Here is a 25,826-nt window from a genome sequence, read left to right as displayed (position 1 = left end):
TCCCACCCAGGGAGAAGCCCCCACCCCACCCCACCCGCACCCCTCCCCAACCCCACCCAAACCCTTCCGCCACCCCACCTGCACCCCCCACCCCACCCACACCCCTGCAGGGCCACAGCCCCTTCAGACACAGAGGCAATGGGACAGCCCGACCTTCCGAGGCCAGACAGGAGGTGCCGAGTGGGAGTGACCCCCAGCCAGCCCCCTTGGGCCTCGGTGTTCCTGACTGTGGCCTGGGCTGGGGGAGGGGTAGCACCTTCCCAAGACATTCACAGCCCCCCAGGCCCAGTCTGGGGTACCCTCACGCAGCCCTTGGAGACATCATCCTAGAAACGGCAGGAATCGTGGCTGAGGGGCCGGAGAGGGTGGGGGCCTGCCTGGCTGGAACCCCAGCCCTGGCTTGGGCCCTCTCTCTCATAGCTGGGATGGTGAATCTCCCCCACGGGGTGGTGGGAAAGGACTGAGCTAATTCACCCAGAGCTCCCCAGAGTCCGTCTCGGCCAGTGTCTCCACAGCACCAGTTTGCAGATACAGCAAGGGTCAGAGAGGTTAAGTGACCAGCCCAAGGCCACAGCCCCTCTATGGCAGAGCCCACAGTCAGGGAGGCTTCAGCTGGGTGCTTGGCAGAGCAGCGGAGTCCGCGAAAGGCCTTGTAGCTCAACTAGTGCCTCAGCCACCGCTGCCATCGTTGCAAACACCAGTTCCCCAGCCTGAGCTCCCATCTGTGCAGAGGGCAGCTTCAGATGTTCTGCAGCCACAACCACCGTTTGGTGGTGGAGTTGGGGCATTTTTGACCAGCTCAGTTTGTGTAGCATTTTAGTGGTGACACCTCCCCGGGTGCCCTGGGTTCCTGGGGACAGAATGGGGACACTGCCTGGAAGGAGGCTTTGCAGGAGCCTCCCACAGTCCCCACCCCATTTTGCAGGCCTGGGGGAGCCATTCCCTGCTGGCCAAGGGCTGCTGTGCATCCGGCCCCCACGCTGATGCTGCCCAGTCCTGGGTCCCCTGCACCGTTTCCTGAGCCTGCCCCACACGCAGCCCAAGGGTAAGGCCTTCCAGAAGCTGGGGGATGGAGCCCCACCCACCGCCCCGGCTCCCAGCTGGCCTCAGCCGGCCCCAGCCAGCCAGAGATCCAGATGTTCTCCCTGCCCTAACAGCGACCAGCCGGTTCCCGAACTGGCCGAGAGGAGGCCCCTGGGGAGGGGCTGATGAGGGAGAGAGGATGTTTGGCTCCTCAGACCTCCCGGGACCTCGTTTCCCAGCTCATGCTCCTAATGTGCTCGACAGATGGCCGCTTGGCCCCTGTTCAGCTATCCAAAGAGAAAAACAGGCCCACAGCCGGCACTGCTGGAGGGCCTGGTGGATGCACTCATGGGGAAGGGGGAGGCGCTGGCAGGAGAAGGCGGCGTGGCAGCTTTGAAACGCATGAGAAAGTTGGGGAATTGTATTTATTTACAAATGCTTAGAACTGCTGGCTCTCCCAAGTGGCCTGCTGCTGGGCCCTGGTCCAGCACGCTCGGGGTCCGGCCTGTCCGCCCTCCCGCGGCAGCTCTGGGAAGACTGGGGAAGGCGCCCGAGGAGCCCGGCTTACGGCCCAGCAGTGCCAGCCTGGAGCCAAGGAGGAGGCGGCGGGCACCGTGGGTACACACAGGCGTCACAGGCAGGGTCTGCATACAAATCCTGTACACTGGGCCGCCCTTCGGCCACATGCTGCGGGGCCCTTACCCGCAAACGTGGAGCCTGGTCTTGAGGCTGTCCTCATCCAGGTTGGAGGATCACTGAGCAGCCACAGAACGTGGGTGTCCACGTCCTAGGTCCACGCTCCATCCAGGCCAAGGCTGGAAACCAGCGGGAAGGGAAGGGGAAGCTGAACCTGAGGGGTTTCCCATCAGGGCTGGAGCAGACATACTGCAGGCAATCCCAGCCGGGTTTCACTCCCAGCTCCCTCGTGTGAGCCGCCTGCAGGCCCAGGGCCACCTCCCCGTCTCTGAGCTTGCATTTCCCCAGCTGTCTTGGGTCATGTGGTGCCTGCTGGGCGGGGCGAGTGCAGGCGGGAAGACCAACCAAGATCTGCTGCCCGTTCGTCCCCTCCTCGCCTTCTCCAGACGGCGCCATGGGAGGGAGCTGGGTGCAGTGGAAAAGCCCCAGCCTGGGAGTCCAGGATCTGGGCTCAAGTCCCACACACCCGACCTTGCTGTGTGGCCCCGGGTGAGGCACTCCTGCGAGCCTCTGTGCCCACCCTCCCATGGCACCCTCCCACGGCACTGCTAGGAAGGAACTTGAGGCCCAGAGAGGTCAAGCACCTTGACCTTTGAGGCCCGAGGTCAAGTTGAGCTTTCGGCCACCCAGCCCAGGCCCCCTCTGCTCGGACCTGAGCAGGGCTGTGCACCCCTGCACACCACCCAGTCCCTCATTCCCCACCCCACAGGCAAACCTGCCCTTGCTGCAGCGGGAGCTCCTGCACTGTGCACGCCTGGCGAAGCAGACGCCTGCCCAGTACCTGGCCCAGCATGAGCAGCTCCTGCTGGACGCCAGCACCTCCTCCCCCATCGACTCCTCAGAGCTGCTGCTGGAAGTCAACGAGAACGGCAAGAGGAGGACGCCCGACAGGTACTTGTGGGCTCCGGGCATCTGGGCTGGGGGCGCCATGGACACGCGGCTCACCCTGCTCCCCTCTGGGTAAGAGAGGGAACCTCCTCTGGGGCGGCAGCCAGCCTGTCCAGCCCTCTGGGGCTGAGGGAGCGTGGCGAAGCATTCTAGGGCCAGCAGGCTTGGAGGCTGCACAGGCAGACACCCCAGTGGGCTGCAGACTCAGATGCTCCGGGGAGCCTAGGAGGACAGGGAGGAGGCTGGTGGGAGGACGGCTCTCCCCTGTGTGCCAGGCGTGGACTCTGAGTGTCCGGGGTCCAGGGTCCCCAGGTGCCTGGGCCAGGCCCACTGTGCTGCCCCAGACGCTCTTGTGCTGTTGCTGCCCAAGGGCTGGGTGGTCTCCAGTTACGGGAGGTCGGTGTATCCCTCTCCTCATTCCCAGAGCAGCGAGTCCGGCTCTTTGACCACCAGGCCCCAGGATCCCGGGCAGCTGGAGCGGGGGTTGAGGCTGGCATGGGCCCCAGCAGAGGGGTGGAGAGTGGGGGCGCCGGGCTGGGTTCCCCCGGGCTGGTGTTTTGCTCCGTGTCTCTGTCTCGCCCTTACGTGTCCTCTTTCTCTCTGCCCACGCCTGTCTGCCTCTCACCCCACCTGCGCCTCTGTCCCTGGCTCATCCTATATCCACTGTCCCCGCCCCACCTGCTCTTGGGGCTAGGACCAAAGAGAACGGGTCAGACCGTGACCCGCTGCACCCCGAGCACCTCGGTAAACGGCCGTGCACCCTGAACCCTGCCCAGCGCTACAGCCCCAGCAATGGGCCATCGCAGCCCACGCCGCCGCCGCACTACCGCCTGGAGGGCATAGCCATGGCGCACCACTTCCGGGACGCCTACCGCCACCCAGACCCCCGGGAGCTGCGGGAGCGCCATCGGCCGCTTGGTGAGCAGCACGGTAGGGCGGGAGCTTGGACGCGTGTGACAGGAGCACACGTGCACCTACATGTGTACACCTGAGCATGTGGGCACAGGGCACCACGGGCAGCTATGTGCACCTGCGGTCGGGAGACCCCTTCCCCCTGCCTGGCACTGTTCAGGGCCAAGGGGGGCCCCATTCCCCACCGGAGCAGAGCGGCGGCTGCAGAGGGGCCTGTCCTGGGCCCTGAACCCACCTCTCCCCCTGGTGTGGGCGGCCTCGGGCCTGGAACTGCCCACGCAGTTCTCATCCGGGCTTGGCGATGCCCACTGCACCTGCAGGCGGGCCACATGGCTGTCTGCATCTCAGTTTCCTTCTCTGTCACTTGGGTCAGACGAGAGTCCCAACTCTCAGAGTCCAAGGCCCGGGGGAGTTAATGCAGAGCTCAGCAAGGGCTGCCGTGAGGCCTGGCTGGTATCTAGAACAGGAGGTGGGCACGGAGTCTCGGCGTGAGGCGTGGCTGGTGTGGATAACAGAGAGGTGGGAACAAAGTCTCCGTGCATTTTACCCTTCACTCATTCCTGAGCCCGTCAGCGGAGTGGCGTCAGCACCCCCATACCACAGATGAGGAGACTGAGGCCTGAGAGCACACATAATGCACCCACAGTCTCACAGCCCGGCCTGCCTGACCTTTTGACAGCCTCTGTGCTGAGGACCCAGAGATGGTTAGGCCCAGCCCCACCCCAGGAGCCCCCCAGGACAGGCTGCAGGGAGGCCTCCAGTCTGCCATGCTGAGACAGAGGCCCAGGGCACGGTGGGGGCCTAGCAGCAGGGTCAGCAGAGGCCTTGCCCTACACAAGGCCATCTCCCAGCCCCCACCTTGCGGAGGGTTCCAGGGCCTAGGCAGCAGGTGATGGCGTCTGGCATGCTGCAGCCGGGTCGGGCAGGTGCTGACTCCCACCAGCTTCTGCTGATACAGAAATAAACGCCAGCTGTCGGGCACGTCTCAGCCACTATTTTGGTTGGGGTGTTGGTGCCAGCTGCAGCTTCACAGGCGGCAGAGCAGGGTGATGACTGAGCTGTGGCTGCCACCTCCCCGCTTCCTCTGCAATTTGGGGGAGCCATTTCAGGTTCGCGGCTAGGAGATCTTTAGGGGATGAAAAGGCCCAAAGAGGGAGACCCCAGCCCCAGCAACGTGGGCCGTGGCCAAATGCAGAAAACAGTGGGGCCTGGAAGCCTCTGATGTCTCCAGAAGTCATGGGCGCAGCTGCCACGAAAGAGTCAGCCACTGCCGGGCATCACTCACGTCTCCTGTGGGTGCAGCCACCGCGGAAGAGTCAGCCACTGCCGGGCATCACTCACATCTCCCGTGGGCACAGCTGCCACAAAAGAGTCAGCCACTGCCAGGCGTCACTCATGTCTCCCGTGGGCACAGCCACTGCGGAAGAGTCAGCCACTGCCGGGCGTCACTCATGTCTCCCGTGGGCACAGCCACTGCGGAAGAGTCAGCCACTGCCGGGCGTCACTCACGTCTTAGTTTCTGGTGACCTGTGGGAGTGGCCTCTGCGGCTTCAGTCCTGGAGCCTGTCAAAAGGGAAAAACCTTAGACACGCTGCATTGAACAGAGTTTAACTGAGCAAAGAACAACCCCCGAATAGGACAGGCCTCAGAGCCAGTGTGTTCCGAGAGCCCTGGTCTCAGCATGGCTGGCGGTGTTCACAGGCAGAGACAGGAGGCGGGTGCCGAAGCCACGTGGTTGGGTGTTGTTTGGTGTGGCCTCATCTGAGTCGCGGACACCTGCGGGTGACCACAGAGGGCTGCCGTGAATGACTGAGACCAGCTCCTCCCAGCGAGGTTACCCGTTGGTTCACAGACTAAGGCAGGTCCAGGTCGTGCTGTGACTCGGCACTGAGGCATCCTCAGTTCATGCTTAGTCTAACAAGGCCTTCCTGGGCAGTGGCTGAGGACAGTGCTCCAGCTCCAGCCTCGGTCCACACCCCGCCTCCACCGCTCGCTGCCTGGTGACCCCGGGCAAACACTTCATCTTAACCAGCCTCAGTTTCCTCAGCTGCAGAATGGGACTGAGACTGGACCCTCCCTTGGAGGCGTGTGCCGGGTTGCAAGGGAAGAGCAGTCGGCCCAGAGCCCCAGGCAGCTCAGTAACCCAGGCATCCTCCACGTTCACCAAGTCAACCAGCCCTTCAGTTACCCTGTCCCTTGTCCCCAGTGGGCAGAGCCCATGGGTGGGGCCTGGGAGCAGAGGGCGGGGTCTGGGAGAATAGGGCGGAGCCTGGCTGTGGGCGGGACCTAAGCGTGCACCTCCCCCATCCACAGTGGTGCCTGGGTCCCGGCCAGAAGAAGTGATCGACCACAAGCTCACAGAGCGTGAGTGGGCAGAAGAGTGGAAGCACCTCAACAACGTGAGTGTCCACACACAGCCACGCCCGTGCACACAGCCACGCCCATGCACACAGCCACAGCCATGTGCACAGCCACACACACGCACACAGCCACACACACGCACACAACCCCACCCATACACAGCCACACATGCACACAACCACACGTGCACACACAGCCACGCCCATGCACACGGTCACAGCCACACCTATGCATACAGCCACACACACACAGCCACACCCATACAGCCAAACAGCCACACCCACACAGCTGCACGCACACACACAGCCACACCCACTCACAGCCACACTCATGCACACAGCCACACCCACACACAGCCACACCCATGCACACCACACCCACACAGAGCCACACCCACGCACAGCCACACCCACACAATCACACCAATGCACAGCCACACCCACAGCCATGCCCATAGCCACACCCACATGGCCACACCCACACACAGCCACACCCACACACAGCCACACCTGTACACCCATGCATAAACATGGCCATGGCTCTGCCCCATGGGGCCTGGGGCTGCTAGAGACAGCAGGGCTATGTGGGCGCCCCTGAGCTCAGTGCCCGCCTGGGTGGCCTGCCCCATCCCTGCCCAGCTGTTGGATCCTTCACCTGAGCACCCCTCCTCCCAGCTGTCGGCGCAGCCCAGGCATCGCGAGAGGCACAGGGAGGAGGATTCCTAAAACCATCGTGGCGGGCCTTGCCTTCCCTCCACTTACTTTCTGTTCACTGGCTCTTCCCAGAGTGTATCCTGAGTCTTGCAAGAAGTGTGGGGAAAAGCAGTGCTGAGGCCTCTTTGAGGCAGGACATGTTCAGGGACGGCCGCGGAACTGGGCTCCTCAGAACCCACCGGCCCCATCCTGCAGCACATCCCAGGAGGGGTCGCGGGGCGTGGGGCCAGCACCCCTCCCAGCACTGCTGTCAGCCTCACCCCTCGCCCTCGTCCTTTTTGGAAAGGGGAGCCCAGGCAGAGAGCCAGGTCCCTGAGGCAGAGCCCCGCTGAGCGGGTTAAAAAGGAGAATCCCAAACTCCTGCGTGCGTCTAAGCATGTGTCTGTGTGAGTCTGGTACCCCCAGGCGCTCAGCAGTCCCAGCCTAGGGACCCATCTTTCTAAGCATTGGAGGTGGGCCCTCCCTCACCCCCTTATCCTCATGGGTGGTGGACTCGGGCACCCATCCTGTCCAGGGCTCTGGCCGAGTGGGCTCGGGGAGTGTCTGGTGCGTGCTGGGCCCTCCGAGGTGCTGAAGGCTGCCCCGCCCGCCCCCAGCTCCTGAACTGCATCATGGACATGGTGGAGAAGACGCGGCGCTCGCTCACGGTGCTGCGCCGGTGCCAGGAGGCCGACCGCGAGGAGCTCAACCACTGGGTGCGGCGCTACAGCGATGCAGAGGACACCAAGAAGGGCCCCGGTCCCACCACGGCCCGGCCCCGCAGCAGCTCCGCGGGTCCTGAAGGGTCTCAGCTAGGTGTGTGGGGGTTGTGGGGGGAGGGAGCAGACACGGTGCTCTGGTGGGGCGGACACCTGGGAGCTGTCAGGCAGGCAGTGCAATGAAACACCAGGCAAAAGTTGCACTTGAGAAAGAGGCACCTTTTTCTCTTTGTACGAAAACACTGCCTGGTCTGCCGGGAAGCCTGGAGCTCAGGGGCGTCTGCTGGGCCAGAGGCTCAGAGCTGGGAGGTCCTGAGGGTCTCTGCTCCTCCGCCTCAGCGATGAATGCTGAAACCAGGAGGGGCCCAGGACACACACGGCTCCCAGCCGAGTCCAAAGTCCACAGCTCCAGTGCACCCCCCCCACGTGCCCGGGCACTGCCCTGGGTGCCTGGCGACTGAGCTAGACCTTGCCTAAGGGCACCTGGGCCCTCCCCCAGGGACGCACACCCTCACGCCCTGCACTCGGCACAGCCAGGGTGGGGAGGGCCCCAGCATGGGAGGGGCAGCCGTGTGGCCCATCCTGTGTGACGCCGGCCCCTGTTTCAGACGTGCCCCGGGAGTTCCCGCCAAGGACCCTCACCGGCTACATGCCCGAGGACATCTGGAGGAAGGCTGGTGAGTGGGGGTGGTCCTGGCAAGCAGAGCTGCGGGAGGCCAGGGCCCCGGATGTACCTCTCACCAGCTCAGCTTTGAGGAGCTCTGCCTCCCTCTGGGGGCTTAGGCTACAGGGCTTTACGCATTCCGCTGTGTGGCTCACGAAGGGGTCAGAGTAGATTCACACTCAGGGCAGGACAGCTGCTACCTGTGCCTACCAGAAAACGGACCGGTGGCCGCCCAGCAGAATAAAGAAGGTCCTGGACCTGCACACCCAGGAGGGCAGGCAGAAGCGCACACACTCGGAGCCTGGGCGCGTCAGGCACGCGGGGCCAGAGTCTGGGCAGAATGGGGTCAGAACATGGGCAGACATGGAGCTGGGTGCTGGGCAAGGCTGTGGGGACATTTGCTCATGCTGTGGGAACCAGCCTTGGGGGAGGGGCTGGGACAGAGCCGGATCTGTGGGCAGCGAGAGGGGTTAGGGTTGGGCAGCGGTACCGGGGTCTCCGGCTGGCCTCAGGGTCTCTTTCAGTGGTGGAGTTGAAACCTGGTCTCCAGGTGGAGGCCTGGTGGAGTTGAAACTGCTGGGCGGGCAGCACTCCCTGGAGCTGCTCTGAGCTTACCCCATCTTAGCACAGATCAGGATCTGTGTGGCTGTGTGTGGGTCGGGGAGCGTGGTCTTCTGAGGCCAGCCAGGTTAAAGGATGGCAAGTGCGGTGAGGATAACAGCAGGGTCTGGGGTGACAGCACAGAGCCCTGGACGAGGGGGCTTCCTGGGCTGCGTCTGGGTGGGGCCAGAGGCGAAGGCGGAACCGCAGAGTTGTCCGAGTGCTTCAGGTGCAGCAGCAGCAGCAGCTCCCCCAGCTCGCGTTAGGAATGCAGGTTCCGGGTGCGCCCCTGGCTGACCAGGCCCTGGGGTGGGCCTCGCCGTTGCTCTGCAGGGGTGCAGTGCCTGGGGAGCCGCTGCAGTGGAGTGCAAGCTTTGAAAAGCTCCCCGTGTGCTCGCCACATGACCCAGCTTTGTACACACGTGCCTGGGATGCTTGTGTTTGTTTGCGTGCACTTGTATGCACAGGCATGAGGGCCATCAGCGTGTGTCTGTGTGTGCACAGATGCATTGTGTGTTCAGCTGCACACAGCCCTTGTCCCCAGGTTGTGGCCACGCGTAGGAAGTCCAGAGGCCCGTCTGGGATGGCCCATGTGACCTCCAGCCCTGCCTATGTCCTTTGCAGAAGAGGCCGTGAATGAGGTGAAGCGGCAGGCGATGTCGGAGCTGCAGAAAGCCGTGTCGGACGCAGAACGCAAAGCGCATGAGCTCATTACCACGGAGCGTGCCAAGATGGAGCGGGCCCTGGCCGAGGCGAAGCGGCAGGCCTCCGAGGATGCCCTGACGGTCGTCAACCAGCAGGAGGACTCCAGTGAGGTAGGCCACCCGGCCACGCTGACACCCATCCCCTGCCTCGGCTCCCGTGCAGTCCCACGCCACCCCCGTGAGAATTGTGAGCCTCCACATGGCATCAGCACAGTTGTCGTGGGCGTCTTGCAGCAGGCACGCCGTCCCTGCCCACACTGTGCTTATCAGCACGGAGATCCCACATGGTTTGGTGAGGCGTCCTGTGGGTGTCCCTGTTCTGTAGTTCCAGAAACTGAGGGCTCGAGAGGGTTGGCAGCTTGTCTGAAGTCACGGCCTTGGGAAGTGGTGGGGCCAGGACTCGAGCCCAGGTTGGCTGATGCTGAGATGGAGTTTCACTCTTGTTGCCCAGGCTGAAGTGCCGTGGCATGATCTTGGCTCATTACAGCCTCCGCCTCCTGGGTTCAAGCAGTTCTCCTGCCTCAGCCTCCCGAGTAGCTGGGATTACAGGTGCCCGCCACCACACCTGGCTAATTTTTGCATTTTTAGTAGAGATGGGGTTTTGCCATGTAGGCCAGGCTGGTCTCGAACTCCTGACCTCAGGTGATCCCCCTGCCTCAGCCTCCCAAAGCGCTGGGATGACAGAAGTGAGCCACTGTGCCTGGCCTGAAACCCCTGTTCTCTAGCCTGTGAGAGCAGGAGGATCCAGGAGAATTGTGAGGGCCCTAGGTGGCATCCAAGGCGCCCGGCTCCCTCCCGGTGCACACGGCAGGCCTGAGAATTACGGCGCTTGTGCCTGTGCACCTGGGAGGCAGGCGGGGGCAGAGGACTCTCTGTGAGCCTTTTCTGCCTTGTCCACGAAGCGGGGAGAGGGAGAGACACTTTCCAGGGGAGCCCCAGGACTGTCCCTTGAGACAGAGCACATCTCTATCTGAAGCCCCTGTGTGCATCTGTGCCTGGGCCAGCCCTGGGGTGGGAGGAGATGGAGCCCCATCGATCCAGGGGTCTCTGCACCGGCCCTTTCCACACATGCTCTCAGCTGGGGAGAAGCTAGAACACCACAGGCAAAACTCTCACAGAGCTGGCACTGAGAAAGAAACACCCAACGCAGAAGTGAGGCGTGCAGTTTCGGGAGGTGGAAGTGTGTGGGGAGTGGGGCTGTGGAGGCCTCAGGGCAGGTGACACCTGAGCAGATGCCGGGAGGAATTAAGCTGGCCACGCAGGCATCGGGGGAGCAGGCCCAGCGGAGGGACCAGCAGGGGCCAGGGCCTGGAGCAGGGACTGTACCTGGCAGTGCCCGGTCCTTAAGGAGGCTGCTGCTGCTGTGGCAGTGAGGGTGAGGTGGGGTGGGAGGTGGTACCAGAGGCTTTGGAGGCCAAATAGGGACCTGGACTTCTCCCCTGGGGCAGGTTTGGGCTTCCTACCCTACAACCCAACCGTCTGTGAGAGATCCAGCCAGGCCCCAAGAAGAAATATGCTCAGGCTTTCTGTGGCATCCCCCAACCCCTCTGCCCACAGGGATGCCTAGGGCACAACTTACCCTACAGGAAGGGAGCAGAGCTCACCACAGGGTGGGGGCAGAGGTGGGGGGGGGGCAGCAGAGGCGGGGAGTGGGGCAGAGGTGGGGAGGGGGACGGGTGGGGGTGGATGAAGCAGAGGCAGGGGTGGGGCAGAGGTGGGGAGGGGGACGGGTGGGGGTGGATGCAGCAGAGGCAGGGGTGGGGCAGAGATGGGGATGGGGACAGGGGTGGGGGTGGATGCAGCAGAGGCAGGGGTGGGGCAGAGGTGGGAGGGGGACGGGTGGGGGTGGATGCAGCAGAGGCGGGGGTGGGGCAGAGGTGGGAGGGGGACGGGGGTCGGGGTGGATGCAGCAGAGGCGGGGGATCAGAAGGAGGGTGCAGCAGAGGCGGATGGTGAGAACTCAGCAGCCTCAATTCTGCCGGGGCCACGCCCTTCGGTTTTGCGGTTTTGGAGCCTGGTGAGCTCAGGAGGGCTTCCTGGAGAGGAGGCAGCGGTCGTCGTCCAGTTAGCACAGCGCAAATCTATCTGGGTGGGCTGGAGCGTGAGACACAGTAGCGGGACGCCGCCCCCAAAATGGCCCAGTGAGTGGCTGTATCTGGGGAATGGCCCGAGGGCTGTGGGGCTTTGGAGTTTCTCTCTTCTCACCTGGTGATGACGTGGCTGGGTCTGAGTGGCTTGGATGAGGCGTGTGTTGGGGATTCGGGTGGCCAGACCCAGCCCTGACTGGACCCTCTGCCCCCACCCAGAGCTGCTGGAACTGCGGGCGGAAAGCCAGTGAGACGTGCAGCGGCTGCAACGCCGCGCGCTACTGCGGGTCCTTCTGCCAGCATCGAGACTGGGAGAAGCACCACCACGTGTGTGGCCAGAGCCTGCAGGGCCCTGCGGCCGTGGTGGCCGACCCGGTGCCTGGACCGCCCGAAGCTTCCCGCAGCCTGGGCCCCTCCCTGCCTGTGGGTGCTGCCAGCCCCAGCGAAGCCGGCTCTGCGGGGCCTTCTCGCCCCGGCTCCCCCAGCCCACCCGGCCCACTGGACACCGTGCCCCGCTGACCCCACCGGCCCCCAGCCTGCTGGACACAGCACCGTGCCAACCCCACCCAGCTCCAGACCCGCTGGACGCTGTGCCTGGCCTCTGATGCCCGGCCTACCAGACACTGCGCCCCACCTGACCTGGGGGAGCCGACCAATTAGAGTCACTGCTGCTACTGCCCCTCTCCAAAAGAAGACACAGAACCAACGAAACCGCATTCGATGCACCTGCCTCAGCTACCTAATGACTCCGCGTGGAGACCTCCTGACAACCTCTCTTCAAGCATCCTCAGAAGCCTCGACTGAGCTTTAGACAGCAGAGCGGATGCCGCGGGCGCGGTGGCTCTGCCCGCCTCTCTCTCTCTTTTCCTCTCTCTCTGTCTGTCCTCCTCTGTCTTCTCTATCCGCTCTCTCTCTGACTATCACACACTTTCTCTTCCATGAAAAAATTGAATTGGTGGCTTATATTTTCAGCAAAGAATTTTGGGGGCTTTTGTTTGTTGGCAAAAGAGCTACTCAGAAATGGACAAAGAAAACTGGGGGGTTCTCCCCCTCCTGATTAAAAAGGGAGAAAGAAAACTGCAATTTTATAGCCAGAGATCTGAACCCAGCTGTGCCCCTCCCCCAGGGGCGTGAGGCTGATCAGCGAAGACGGGAGGAAAGATTTCAATTTCTGACTCAAGAAGCATTTTTGGTTTCATATTTTTTTTCCTGTAATGTTAAACTCTTTGGCTTTAAGTAAAAATCCAAAAAGTTTTTTTTAAAAAAGCAAAGGAAGCATACTTGTGAACTACCTTGCTAGCTAGCCAGCCAAGGATACCGGACAGACCTCTGCTCGAAAGGAAGTCCAAAAAAGCAAACACAAGAAATCAAAATCCAAAATTTATTTGTCACTGCCAAAGTATTTTTTTCACTGTTTTACTTGCTCTTGGGTTTGTTTGGATGTGGGTCTTTTTCCCTTCTGTTTGGTTTTGTTTGTGGGTGTCGGGATATTGGGGTGCAGAGGGTTTGTGCCCAGTGAGAAGCGACTTTCGTTCCCTTCCGCGTAGGCGTTGGTGCGTCCGCCGCGTGTGCGCGGTCTGTGTGCCATTGCTCTGGCCTGCGTCTCCGTGTGTGTCGGAAAGGACACACCATCTGTCCTCACGCCCCCTGTGACTTTTCATATTTCCTTTTTCCACTTGTGGAAAAAAAGTGCTAAAGTTTTCTTCCCAGAGAGAGCATAATTCCGAAACAAAACTGTGACAATCTTTTGGGTTGATTCTCGACTGCTTTCGAGCATGCGGAGCCAGCATGGCTCCCTGAAACACTGCTTCTCAGCCAGCCCGTCCTCCTCTACCTCTTTCCTCTCCGTGCCCTCCGACCTCTCTCGGCCCCATTGCCCCAACTCCAACCTCTCTCCGCCCCATCGCCCCACTGCAGCTACTCCCCTTTCTTCCAAACTTTTGCAGAAAAACAAAACAAAAAAAACTACAAACAAAAGCAGCCATCTGCCTCCTCCCCGGGGAAGACCCTGACCATGTACATAGCCCTGGTGCTCCTGCCCAGCCACCCCTCGGATGCGTTCGCCTCTGGCCCTGGGGTGTGTCTCGGTGATGTTTTCTATCAGACGTGCTCCCTCCCACCCTCCAGCCCCCCAACTCCCTTCACTCCTCTCAACTCCCTCAGCGATTTCAAGAAGGAAATAAAGGGATAAAGAAATGCACGCTTGCACTGAGTGCAAGGACAGACAGCAGGCACAGCCCATGGTCTGGCATCTGCACGTGGCTATCAGGAGTTCCAGGAACTCAGTGCAATACAGGAGTGACCCAGCTACTGAACCGGCCGCGAACGGCCCGCCAGAGGCCCGAAGCTGAGAGTGTACGTTAATGTGAATGTATATAGTCTTTGCAGAGGTCCAAATAATATTCATGATGGTAATAAAGAAGAGATGTTTGCCAAATGAAAAAAAGAGAAACCGTGGGAGTTTGCAAAGTGTAGGAAACAGATTTTCAAAGAAATCCGAACAGTGGCCCTGAGGGGAGGAGCGGTTTGCCTGCTGGTGGTTCTTTCACGGTGGTGAAAATTCATTCTTTGAGCATCGTAAGGATGGATCCTGTCGGGTCACCACCAGCCAGGTACCGTCTGGACCAAGTCTGACAACAGAAACCTCGTTCTGAAAGTCAAGAAGGAGTCTGTCCTCCAGACAGTGCCCTGGCCCTGGCACCACCTCCACTCCTCAGTGACAGGTCCAGCAAGCTCCCCAAGGTTTGCTTTTGTGGGTTTCAGAGAAGCAAGGACCGGTCTGGGATTGGGGCTCTCGGTGAAGTGGCAGAAGCCCGCCTCTCCTTCCAGGGCTGCGGTTCTCCAGCTCCGAACCCACATGGCGGCAGCAGCGGACACGCCCGTGCCCACGAAGGGGACCCGCCTCCCTCGGAGGTAGGCGTCCTGGGACTCTTCTTATCTCTCTCCCCCACTGGGCCTCCATCTTGTCCCCACCCAAACTCCAGTGCCCTTCCAGGTGGGCAGGGCAGTTGGCTGTGGTGATCAAAGGCTCTAGGGGACAGGAAATGGGCACGGTGCTGTGGGGGAAATTGAGTTAGGCCCTCCAAGGCTGTGCGGGTGAACCGGTGGTCTCTGTAGAGCGCCGAGCCCCAGGGCAAATGGACCCATGGGCAGCTTCCCTGGTTACTCAGGTCCCTGGGGTCAGGACTGTGGTGGGGAGCGTGGAGGAGGCACTAGTTTACTTTGTGGGCAAAAGCCTCCTCTTTTTCCCTCCCCTCCCTGGATCCTTCTTTGGGGACACACAGGCGTACCAGGGACAGTGGCATGCGCACCAGCTGGCCGTGTCGATCTGGCCAGCAGCCTCCAGGGGCCAGACCACAAGGCTGAGGGTGAGACAGGCCCTCCCACCTCAGATCTTGGGAAGGGGTCAGCCCTCTAGCCAAAGACGAATGCCATCTGCCCTGCGTAGCCCCCCACCATGCACGAATACAAAACCTGGCGTGAGGACCTGGCCAGAGACCAGGCAGACGGAGCCCTGCGGCCAAGGGCCACACGAAATCAGGACGGCTGGGGAAACTGAGGCCCGGAGAGAGAAGAGGGAGATGTCCTGGGGGCACTGTGTCAGGGAACCCTGGGCAGGTGTTGGCCAGGTCAGATGAAGCAAGGCAGCTCCCACCCAGGGAGGCTCTGGGGCCCCCTCCGATGCTTCAGAGACCCGCCTTTCTGTAGCTCATATGCCCAGGCCCTGGTGGCCAAAGACCTCAGCAAACCAGGTGGAACCCATGGCTCTGGGGAGGGGACGGGGACAGGCGGCATTCTTGTGTTAGGGGTGGTCCCCCTGGTGGCCGTGAACACCCATGCCCATGGTTCCGACCTGCAGTCTGCACCTGCAGGCATCCGCCTCTCTTCCGCCAGGCAGAGGGGGGTCTGGACAGAGAGTCTGGGCAGAGGCCACACCTGGACTGGGGAGAGTCATCCTGTCTCTACCCCTTCCTGGCTGCCACCTCCACAAGTTCACAGATCACTGGCCAGAGGTGCAGCCTGCCAAGGTGTCCTCCCGCCAGCCACCGTCAAGACAGGACCATGACAAGCCAAACACTCCTCAGAGCCTTTTCCTCAAACCCCAAACCAAACGGCAGCTGCATCTCCCATCCTGAGACCACAGCCAGGACAGGACGGCCGTGAGGTGAGGGGCTCCCAGCCCCAAGGCCCAGCTGGAGGATGGCCTGATGGGTTAGCAGAACCAACGTGACCTCTTTGGAAAGAGGCTCATCATGCACGCCCCTCAGCCTTTCCCACCCCTCCTCTCACTGCTCCTGGTCCTGGCCAGCCTCGGACCCAGGAAGCCTTCCCCTGAGAGGGCCTCCCAGTCCCCAACAGAGCCTGGCTCTGTGCTATGGCTGTGCACCTGGAGGGCTCCTTCCAGGCCAGCCCTCTGACCTGAACGAGGCAGAGACCAGCGTTTCCCATGGCGCTCAAGGAGTGGGTGTTGGGAGGGGCCAGATGGACAACCCCAAGCCCCTCTGCCTGCCAGGGCCGCCCCAGGACCTGACCAGGGGTGAGGCTGCAGGACTGGAGGGGCCAGCCTCCCAGAAGGACCCACGAGGCCCAGCCAGGTGGGGACAGGCCGCAGAGGCCCGAGAGGTTCAGTGATGGGGGGGCCAGCGGGAGAGCCAGCGGCAGGGGCGGGGGTTCACCCAAACGACACAGTAACAGGGATCAAGACGGGCCTAAAGGGCTCCTATTGCCCGTTTTTCCAAATAGATCCTCAAGCTGACACCAAAGCCTGACTCCAGCATCGACCCCCATCCATCCCAGACATGTGCATGCCAGCCCCTCCGTCCTCGTGCTGGCGCCACCCGGGCCCCAGTTACTGGTTCTTCTCTCTCATCACTTTTTCTTCTGACCTATCTGTCCAGTATCCCAGAGATCACTTTTCCCCACCCCCAGCCCCCGCCCTTCCCCCCCCTCCACCCCCACGCGCCCCACTTGCATGTCCTCTGTGTGTCCTCTGGCCACCCACACAGCCGTCCCTCCGTCCCACCCCACCCTCTCCACCCACGGACCCCAGAGTGGCACCAGCTGCCCCCCATCGTGTGCCAGTGACAAGGGCTGCTCCTGCCATGACCTCAGCTATTGCCCTAAGGGAACCTGCTGGTGGGCGGCAGCCTCTCCCGTACCCAGCCCAGTCCAGGACTGCTCCAGACACCTCCAGGGGCAGATAAAATTCTGCTGCAGGTACTGTGAGCAGGTGGGACCAACACCTCGCAACAGCTCTGGCCAGTTGGGGCCACCTGGAGCTCGAGGTGGGTGGCCAGGGGCCAGGAGCACACACTGGGTGGCGGCCCGCACACCTGCCCGGGGTCCCTGACCAGGGCGCCAGGGTGAGCACATTCCCCGGCAGGGCCGCGACGCTGCGGGGCCGCCCTCTCCTCCTCCTCGTTTCCGGGGGTCAGTGCCTGGAGGGGGTGTCCCCAGGAGAGGAGGGCAACCCCATGCAGCTTCCCCAAGATCCCCGCACTCTTGGAGCCCCACTCCTGGAGGGGGTACTCAGGTGCCAGGCCCCCGTCCCCTTTCCTGGGATCCCAGATGCCTCAGAGTTGAGTCCTTACGGCCTGAGACTGGGGGCTTCTGGGAACAGACCTGCCTGGATAAATTCCGCCAGGAGTGGTGGGGGCCCCCCAGGGTCCTCTGCAGTCTCCCTGCCCTGCACCCCCGAGCCCCAGGGGCCTATTTCCTCCCGCACTGCACTGCAAGCTCCCACACTGAGGGGGCACTCTCTAAAATGGGGCTGGGGCCACAGCCCTGGATGATGAGCGTGCTGGCCAGAGAGGAAGACAGTGAGGAGAGGGGGGAGTCCATGGCGCTGGCCTCCCAGAGGCCCGCCAGCTCCCGTGCACACTTCAGAGATAAGGCCAGGGCGCTGCTGACAACCCCTGCTCTGTTTTCCCAAAGTTCTAGGAAACTCCATTTTGGACACTTTCTGTTCTTTATGTTTCAATCCAGCCAAGCCCCGGAGTAGCTTCCCAAAGACCCCGAGGAACGGGAACTCAGCGTCAGTACTCAGAGTGAAGCCTGCTTTTGAAATACGTGAATGACGGCAACAGGCCTCCCTTGTCCCCACCTGGCTGGGGTGGAGAGCCCGGCCAGGCCAGCTGTCAGCTCCCCAACCCCATCTGCCAGGGCCAAGGGGGTCGGGCCGGTGAGGACCAGGCTGTGGCACAGCCACGTGGAGCCTGGTGTGGAGGGGACTTACTCTCTACTTCCTCCTCCTCTTTTTTTGAGTCACCCAAAGGAGTTGAGTTGTTTTCCTGTAGTTGTGAGAAGCCCATGCCCCGGATCTGCGGCTGTGCAGGGCTGCGAGGTGGCCCCCGCCGCCCCGTCTGATGTACTATGGGTTTGGCCTGTAGACGCTGTGAGATGCAATGGTCGGGTTAGCGCCGTGTCCGTGTAATAAAGCGAACGTTCGCTCTCGCCTGGCTGTTCCTTTCCTTGGGTCCCAGGAGGCTTCGGCTGCGCCTCGTCTCACCCGTGAATTCACTGATTACCTGCTGCGGCTTCTCCGTGCCCGGCAGGGACGGGCCTCCCTATGCACCATACACGATGCAGGGACAAAGAAGCCAGTGTGTGACGTGCGGCTGGGGCGACGGGGAAGAGGCAGGGCGGGAGCACACAGGCGGGGAGGAGCAGCAGCCGCAGCCACAAGGGCCCCTGCAGGGCTGGCAACAGCTGAGCCTGCAAAGGGGACGTTCGGGGGGGTCCCGACTTTACACCCGGGAGATGGTTCTGAGGATTCCAAGACTGGAGCCCCTGCCTGAGCAGCACCCCCTCAGACAGTGCTGAGGCTGGGGCCATGACAACTCCGACCCCGATGGGGGACACAGTACCTCAGGGGACACAGACAAAACTGAGGGGAGACCGGGCGAGGTGGCTCACACCTGTAATCCCAGCACTTTAGGAGGCTGAGGCAGGCGGATCGCCTGAGGTCAGGAGTTCAAGACCAGCCTGGCCAACATGGTGAAACCCCGTCTCTTCTAAAAATACAAAAAATTAGCTGGACACAGTGGTGGGTGCCTGTAATCCCAGCTACTTGGGAGGCTGAGGCAGGAGAATCGCTTGAACTCGGGAGGTGGAGGTTGCAGTGAGCCGAGATTGTGCCATTGCACTCCAGTCTGGGCAACAGAGTGAGACTCCATCTCAAAAAAAAAAAAAAAAAAAGAAATGAAAACTGAGGGGACAGAGGGGACCTGAGGGTGGACAGCGCAGGAAGGGATGGCTCACCCCTCTCAGCCATCCCCATGGGGCCCTGGTGTTGGGTCACACTTGGATCCTGTCTGAATAGGAGTTGGGCTGGGCGGTGGTGCCCCTGGGGCCAGACTGCCATGAATCCTCAGGCCCGGCTCTGGGACAGGGTTTATTTGAAGAGCGTCACTGGGAAGGCCAGTGTCGCAGCTGGCAGGATCCCTGGCCAGGCCTCGTGTGTCAGCAATCTCAGACAGGGTGAGGACGACAAGGTTTTCCATGGCCAGGGCCCGAGCTCAGAGTGGCATGCGTCAGGGCCTGGGCCAAGTCCAGCAGGCTCTGGTCTTGGACGGAAGTGGCTGCAGTCCTGCCTCTGACAGGGAGGTGGAGGCACGGGTGCTGGCAGACCCTCTGACACACGAGCACAGACACACGGGGCAGGGGGCTCCATCCCAGCAGGAGGGGCCCAGGCTGAGGCCGCACTCCACCCTCGTCTGGCCAACCCTGGCCAGCGTGCCTGTCCTCAGTGCAGACGTGGGCGCTGCCCCTGAGGAGCTTTGGTTTATAAGGGGAGAGCTGGCCAAGTCATCAACACTGGACGGACAGCAGGAAAGGCGTGAGGACAGCGGCTCTCAAGGGAGGAGGAGCAGCCCGGCGGGCTTCCCGGAGACAGTGGCACCGTGCACAGGGGGAGGTGTCCAGGGACCACGAACACGTAAGTGCGTGGCTGTGCGGAGCCAGGGAGAGGGGAAGGGGCATCCAGGGCCGTAGCCAGGTTCCAGACAAGGCCCGCTCCTCCCTGACATCATGAGCCTGCCCCAGAAAATCCTCTGGGTGGTGAACAGATGGGGTGACAGCATGGTCTTCAGTCAGCCTCCTGGAGGTGTGAAAAGAAAACAAAATTTCAGGACCTAAAACTCACTAAGCCAAAGGGACAAGTCAAGCTGGGAGCTGAGTCACACACACCTGCCTCCCACTTTCTTCCTAACTGGACAGCTACGAAGATAAAGGAGCCTGTGCCCCCTCAATGCGCTTGCAGGGAAATTCCTTGTGGGTCCCAAGATCTTGGCTCTGAAACAGTTCTGCTGGATCCCACCCAGACAGTGTGATCTAGTAGCTTATCTTCCCAGGTACGGGAAAAAGGGCAGAGCTAACATCACCCTCCACTCACCGGAGGCGAATGCGAATCTGCCAGGTTCCTATTCCCTGTGGCAGTTCTATCCTCTGTGGAAACGCAGGGTTGCTGAGCGTGGGGCTATGTAATTCACTCTTCTACCCCCACCTTCCATATTTCAAAATGTGCATTTGGTGACTGCCTATGAGAGATTCAAAGGAACGCTACCGCTTGCCTTTTATCCGCCCTCCCTTTTCTTTCCTTCCTGTGTTCCCCTCCTGCCCGCTCTTTCCCTTTAAATACAAAAGCTTCCAAACCCTCTTTGGGTTTTTTTGTTTTTGTTTTTTTGAGACAGTCTCACTCCGTCGCCCAGGCTGGAGTGTAGTGGCGTGATCTTGGCTCACTGCAACCTCTGCCTCCCGGGTTCAAGCAATTCTCCCGCCTCAGCCTCCCGAGTAGCTGGGATTACAGGCGCCCACCACCATGCCCGGCTAATTGTTTTTGTATTTTTAGTAGAGACGGGGTTTCACCATGTTGGCCAGGCTGGTTTTGAACTCCTGACCTCAAGTGATCTGCCCGCCTCAGCCTCCCAAAGTGCTGGGATTACAGGCGTGAGCCACCTCGCCCGGCCTCCCAAAGTGCTGGGATTACAGGCGTGAACCACCACGCCCGGCCTCTAACTCCTCTTTGGAAAAAGCAGAGCACAGATGTTGCCTGTGGCTTCGTGTTCCTTTTTCCTGAGTGCACCCTTAACCTTGGCAAGATAAACCTCTAAATTGATTGAGACCCATCTCAGACACCTTCTGGCTTTTACAGAGGTGAGAACAGAGTGGGTGCAGGAGCCTGGGTCCCCAGGCTGTGGCAGCCTCCATGTCACTACCTGCTCCCCCTGAGCCCCCAGCCCAAGGTGGAGGAAGGGCCACCCTGGGTGGGTGGTACATGGTGCAGCAGTACGGCTCCAGCCTAGGCCACGCCGTGTCTCTCTCTCCTCCCCCAGTCCCAAATTCCCAGGAATCCCAGCCCCACTGACTGAACACTGGGGTGCAGTCACAGAGAAGATGGCCTCGGCCTGGGGGTGGCAGCTGTGCAGGGGGCCCCGTCCCCCACCACCGATGGCAGGGGTAAGAGCCATGCATGACTCCCTGGCCCCAAGTCCTTCACAGACTGGGTGGGAGACGGCAGCACTGGAGACAGAGGCCAGAGCAGACTCCAGCAGCCGCAGTGGCAGGTGCAGAGGGAGGCGCGAGGGCGGACCGGGTCACCTCCTCCTGCAACCCTGCATGGGTGAAGCCAGGTGCAGACACCACTGGATGCCCAAGGAATTCCACCACAGTAACTCACACCGTCACTCCCCAGAGCCCCCACCCCACAGTAACTCACGCCGTCACTCCCCACGGAGCCCCCACCCCACAGTAACTCACGCCGTCACTCCCCACGGAGCCCCCACCCCACAGCAGAAGAATTCTGGCCTCATGGAAGTGGCACCCATCTAAAAGATGACCCAGGCCACGTGCAGTGTCTCACACCTGTAATCCCAGCCCTTTGGGAGGCCGAGTCGGGCAGATCACCTGAGGTCAGGAGTTTGAGACCAGCCTGGGCAACATGGTGAAACCCTGTCTCTACTAAAAATACAAACAAAATTAGCTGGGCGTGGTGGCAGGTGCCTGTAATCCCAGCTACACAGGAGGCTGAAGCAGGAGAATCACCTGAACCTGGGAGGCAGAGGTTGCAGTGAGCTGAGATCACGCCACTGCACTCCAGCCTTGGCAACAAAGCAAGACTCCTGCCTTAAAAAAAAAAAAAAGGCCCAGAATGAGGGTTAGAGAGGCAAGGGTCCCTGGGGACTCCAGAGGGGTCAGGATGCAGAGACAGCTGTTGCTGCCCCTCCTCTGGGCCCAGGACCCCGCCCCGACCTGCCTCGGCCCTCTCATCCCATGCACCTGCCCTCGGTCCCTGCCCAGGCCCTTCCCTCCCCCGGGACCAGCTCAGCCCCTGCCTCCCCTGTCGGAAGCCACCTCCCCAGCCTGCTTGGATCCTGGTACTAGAAGAAACCACTCCCGTGTTCCCACTTGGATTGGGTGTTCACGCCATGTGGTGTTCGTGCCATGTGGTGTTCGTGCCGTGTGGATGCTGCTGAGGTGTGAACCCTGTGACGGACCAAGGCTCCAGTGAGCCACAGCGTGGCCGGGCAGAAGCAGAAGAGACCAGTGACCCCCACTCAACTCAGCCTCTCCTTCCTCCAGGGAGTGTCCCGGAGGTACCTGTCCGAGTGACAGGGAAGGGGCGGGGCCAGGAGCCAAGGCTGGAAGCTCAGCCCCACTCGGCCTTTGCAGATGCTCTAGTGGGAGCAGCTGGCCTCAGGGGAGGGCTTAAAACTCCAGGAGAGCCCGGGCAGGTGCGGACGCGAGGGGAGTGGAGGAGAGGCCTCGCCTGGCCCACCTACCTCCTGCCCCTCCACCATGTGGCCCTTCCCGAACCGCTCTCTCTTCCCACCCCCCACTCAGGCTTGGCTCCAGACGGTCTCCTCAGACCCTGAGGCCCAGGGCTGGGGGGCCTGGAACGAGACCAAGGAGATTGTAGGGCCAGAGGGTGGAGAAGAGAAGCAGGAGGAAGACGAGGCAGAGGAAGACCAGGATGGGGATGCAGGCTTTCTGCTGTCTCTGCTGGAGCAGGAGAACCTGGCTGAGTGCCCAGTGCCTGACCAGGTAACAGCTGTGTGCAGGCCCTGAGGATCTCAGGGGACCTGGGGCACAGGGGCTGGTGGAGACACGGGGGCTGGTGGAGACACGGGGTCTGGGTGACGGACGGCTACAGCTGACTTAGGAGGGGCGAGGGCCATTGCCCACCTGCCTGGACGAAGGTGGCAAGGAGACCCCCCCGCCCCCGGCCACACAGACTGCAGGGTCAAGGTGGCCTCTCTGGCCTGGGGAAGGGCCCTTGAGGTGCAGTTTTGGGGGCTTCTCTGCAGGGGCGAGTTCGTCACCCCAGCCAGCCGCCCCAGGAAGGAATGTCCCTGTCCAGAGAAGGGCTGCCCCTTGGGGCTGTGACCCGGTACTGGAGCTGGCAGGCCACACACCCACCTTCCTCGAGCAGAGCCTGCAGGCTGCCTGCCCCGCTCAGGGCCATGTGTCGACAGGAGCTGGAGGCCATCAGGATGAAGGTGTGCGCCATGGAGCAGGCCAAGGGGCCACCGCGGCCTCCGGGAGTGCAGCAGCAGGCCGAGGAAGAGGAGGGCACTGCAGCCGGGCAGCTGCTGAGCCCTGAGACCATGGGTAGGAACCAGGGGCACAGGCAGCCCCCCACTGAGCGAGGGTCCCACAGTTTCCATGAGGGTTGGGCCTGGCAGGCTCCAAGGTGTCGCCTCCCCTATGAGCCTGGGCGACCTTCCCCGTGAGAGGAGTGAGGAAGGAGCCGAGGGCCTGCGGGCCTGAGCTGTGTTCTCCGCAGGCTGCCCCGTCCCTGGGACCCCGGAGGAGAAGGTGGAGGCTGACCACAGATCCGTCTACGTGGGCAACGTGAGTGGCGGGCGGGGTGGGGGGCAGGCAGTGAGTGGGGCCCCATCTCTTCCAGGGGGTCCGGCGTCCAGCCATGGGCCAGGCAGCCTTGCTGGGAAGGGGGTCTGACACTGGGGGCAGCCCCGTCCCCTGGAGGAAACACTGGCCTGGGCACATATTCCACTTTTACAACATGAGCTGGAATTGAGGGTTGCAATTGAAATCTCCACTTTTGAGAAGCTTTTTAAAAGGCTCCAACCCTCCAGAAGGAAGTGCTCCATACGAGATACCCTTTATTTTCTTCCCTCCATCCCCAGCAGGGGTGTGGGGTGCAGGCCTGGGGCCATCCCCGCCACGGGGCCCAGCCTTGGGGTTTCTTTCCCCACCTCTAACAAGAAAGCCCCAAGTCAGGGCAGACGTCTCCCTCACGTGCGGGTCTGGGCCTGGATGCAGGTGGACTACGGGGGCTCCGCCGAGGAGCTGGAGGCCCACTTCAGCCGCTGTGGGGAGGTCCACCGAGTCACCATCCTGTGCGACAAGTTCTCTGGACACCCCAAGGGGTCAGTGTGGGGCCTGGTGGGGGCACTGGCCATGTGGACAGGGCCCGGCCTCACCCCTCCCCTCTCTTCCCTGCCCCTCCCCTCAGTTATGCCTATATAGAGTTTGCCACCAAGGGCTCCGTGCAGGCCGCCGTGGAGCTGGACCAGAGCCTCTTCCGGGGCCGGCTCATCAAGGTGCGCCGGTGCTCCCCAGGTCCAGGAACGTGAGCGAGAGGGGCTGGCCCACTGGCCCTGGGACACACAGCAGCCCCAGCTGGCTCCTCTCTGCACCACATGTCTCAGGCACGGTGCTTGGCTGGGCCTGGACAGGATGTGGCGGGACTCTCAGACCTGAAGCTGGGTTTGGTCTGCAGTGGCGTGGTGGGGAAGTGTCCCCTCTCAGGGGGAGCCCCCTCTGCGGGGGTGCTGGCCGTGACGGGGTATCATAACGACAGCTATGGTAGGCAAAGGCAGGGGACCCTGTAGGCCTGAATGGCGTCCTGAGCTGGGCAGGACCCCACGCTCCAGGGTGGTGGGGGCTGCAGCGGCTGCGGGCTGGGTCTTGGCTGCCCCTTGAGAAGGACTCGAAACAGGCCTTTGCTCCAGGTACTGCCGAAAAGAACCAACTTCCCTGGGATCAGCTCCACAGACCGCGGGGGACTTCGCGGACACCCAGGCTCCAGGGGGGCACCCTTCCCCCACAGCAGCCTCCAGGGCAGGCCCCGGCTCAGACCACGAGGGCAGAATCGGTGAGTGGGTGCCTGTGGGGGCAGCCTGGGGGCGAGGGCCATGGAGGGGCATCGTGGCCTGGGGATCAGGGGCGGGAGGGGGTCCCTGAGCTCGTTCCTCATGGGGCTGCAGGAATGTACCTGGCGGGGCCTGGGTGAGGGCTGGGGCTGCTGTGTCAGCTGGGGAGGTGGGTGCTTTTTGTAGCCTCTCTGCTGGGAGAGGTTGACCCCTTCTTGTTCCCACAAAGGCCCCGGGGTGGGCTGCAGCTGCCCCAAGGGGCTTTCCTGGCGCTGCCTTTCCCTTTCGTGGGACTGTCCCAAGAGAGCAGCTGGGAGTCACCAGACAGCCCCTGGGGCATTGCCTGAGCAGCCAGGTGACCTCCCTGCGTCCCTATCCTGCTGTCCCCCAGGGCCCTGGGCCACCACCCCTTCCCCTCTGGAAGGCCACTCACCACGTGTTCTCTTTCCATGCAGGGCCCGTGGAAAATTCTCACCATGGTTTTCACCATATTAAAGGGAAGGCCCAATTTTGAGAGAGGGGCTGGGGGCTGGGGGCTGGGTCAGGAGTAAACCACTTGTGCTCCATCCTGGGGCTGGGGCAGGGAGTGGGGCGGGGATGAGGCCAGAGGAGAGGGGTGTCCAGAGCAGCCGCTGGCCCCCTCTTGGCCGGGGGGTGGCCCAGACCCACGGCCACAGCCACGAGTCACAGCCACGGCCCTGTGGTGGGCCTGGCATGGGCGCCACGGGGATCTAGGGGGCTCTGGATGGTGAGGGAAGGGAGGGGCAGAGTCCCAGGCAGTGCCAGGCCAGCTTGGGGTTGGCATGCTCGGCTCTTCAACTAAGTCATTTTAAGAAAAATAGTAACATGTCTCTTAATGGTGAAGCGTAAATTAATTATTAAACTTGGGCACTTTTTAAAAGCAAATGGCAGCAGCACTCCTGTGCATTCCCCCCATGGACACAGTTCCCTTATGCGTCTTCCCCTGGGACAGGACACACAATTCCCTTTGCGTCTTCCCCCGGGACAGGACACGCAGTTCCCTTTGTGTCTCTCCTGGGACAGGACACAGAAGGTGGCTGGTGGGCCGTGGCTGTGGGACGGGGACAGGGCTCTAGACCCCTCAGGACAGCAGGCGGGCAGTGTGCACAGGCTGAGGCGGTGTCGATGTCACTGCCATCCTGGTAGGCTGCGACTGCCTATGTGTCAGTCAAGGCACCCCCCACCTCGTAACCCTGCCCTGGCACATGTCCCCCACCAAGTGACACAGACACCCAGGACGCTGGCCCTTGTCAGAAGCTCAGGGAGCAGAAGTGGAGGTCTCTGTCCTGGGCACTTTGACGACTGTCCCCTCTGAAAGCACAGCCAGTTAGGCTCTCTGGCTGC

At 62.0% G+C, this 25,826-nt stretch overlaps 2 protein-coding genes across 12 annotated transcripts in view; both read left to right on the top strand.

The window, feature by feature from the left end:
* CBFA2T3 (CBFA2/RUNX1 partner transcriptional co-repressor 3) overlaps positions 1–17,802 on the top strand; it is a 103,000-nt gene extending 85,198 nt beyond the window's left edge. For 3 of the 7 annotated variants that reach the window (XM_063612532.1, XM_063612530.1, XM_063612533.1), the window contains 7 exons: positions 2,429–2,610; positions 3,302–3,525; positions 5,833–5,918; positions 7,190–7,388; positions 7,900–7,968; positions 9,180–9,370; positions 11,566–12,726. In XM_063612532.1, coding sequence (XP_063468602.1) covers positions 2,429–2,610; positions 3,302–3,525; positions 5,833–5,918; positions 7,190–7,388; positions 7,900–7,968; positions 9,180–9,370; positions 11,566–11,865 — 1,251 coding nt within the window. In that variant the 3' untranslated portion in view covers positions 11,866–12,726. Of the gene's footprint in view, positions 1–2,428; positions 2,611–3,301; positions 3,526–5,832; positions 5,919–7,189; positions 7,389–7,899; positions 7,969–9,179; positions 9,371–11,565 lie in introns of all 7 variants that reach the window. The other 4 variants (XM_055232820.2, XM_055232821.2, XM_063612531.1 and 1 more) reach the window with 2 other exon arrangements.
* A 738-nt stretch (positions 17,803–18,540) lies between these two features.
* On the top strand, positions 18,541–25,826 carry PABPN1L (PABPN1 like, cytoplasmic). Of its 5 annotated transcripts, none has more exons than XM_063612553.1 (9): positions 18,541–20,499; positions 20,679–21,938; positions 22,186–22,386; positions 22,775–22,953; positions 23,129–23,196; positions 23,629–23,735; positions 23,822–23,909; positions 24,321–24,463; positions 24,917–25,826. In XM_063612553.1, the coding sequence occupies exons 3-9, from the start codon at positions 22,316–22,318 to the stop codon at positions 24,954–24,956; spliced, it is 696 nt and encodes a 231-aa protein (XP_063468623.1). In that variant the 5' UTR covers positions 18,541–20,499; positions 20,679–21,938; positions 22,186–22,315; the 3' UTR covers positions 24,957–25,826. The 5 variants fall into 5 exon arrangements, with proteins under 5 accessions (XP_063468623.1, XP_063468621.1, XP_063468622.1 ...); XM_063612554.1 differs by lacking the exon at positions 18,541–20,499 and having other exon boundaries at positions 20,730–20,802; positions 21,925–21,938; positions 22,818–22,953; XM_055232822.2 differs by lacking the exon at positions 18,541–20,499 and having other exon boundaries at positions 20,730–20,802; positions 21,925–22,076; positions 22,818–22,953.

The sequence above is a fragment of the Symphalangus syndactylus genome, chromosome 11 (genome assembly GCF_028878055.3).
Source record: "Symphalangus syndactylus isolate Jambi chromosome 11, NHGRI_mSymSyn1-v2.1_pri, whole genome shotgun sequence".
NCBI classification, from domain to species: Eukaryota; Metazoa; Chordata; class Mammalia; order Primates; family Hylobatidae; genus Symphalangus; species Symphalangus syndactylus.
Note: the sequence above shows the minus strand (reverse complement) of the source record. Positions and strands in the feature narration are given on the sequence as shown.

Excerpts from the sequence above, each read along its gene's own strand:
- PABPN1L (XM_063612551.1), top strand. The coding sequence starts at position 22,141 with ATGTGGCCCTTCCCGAACCGCTCTCTCTTCCCACCCCCCACTCAGGCT. Across the intron at positions 22,954-23,128 it reads GCTGAGCCCTGAGACCATGG|GCTGCCCCGTCCCTGGGACC; the intron begins GTAGGAACCAGG and ends TGTTCTCCGCAG. Across the intron at positions 23,910-24,320 it reads TCCGGGGCCGGCTCATCAAG|GTACTGCCGAAAAGAACCAA; the intron begins GTGCGCCGGTGC and ends CCTTTGCTCCAG.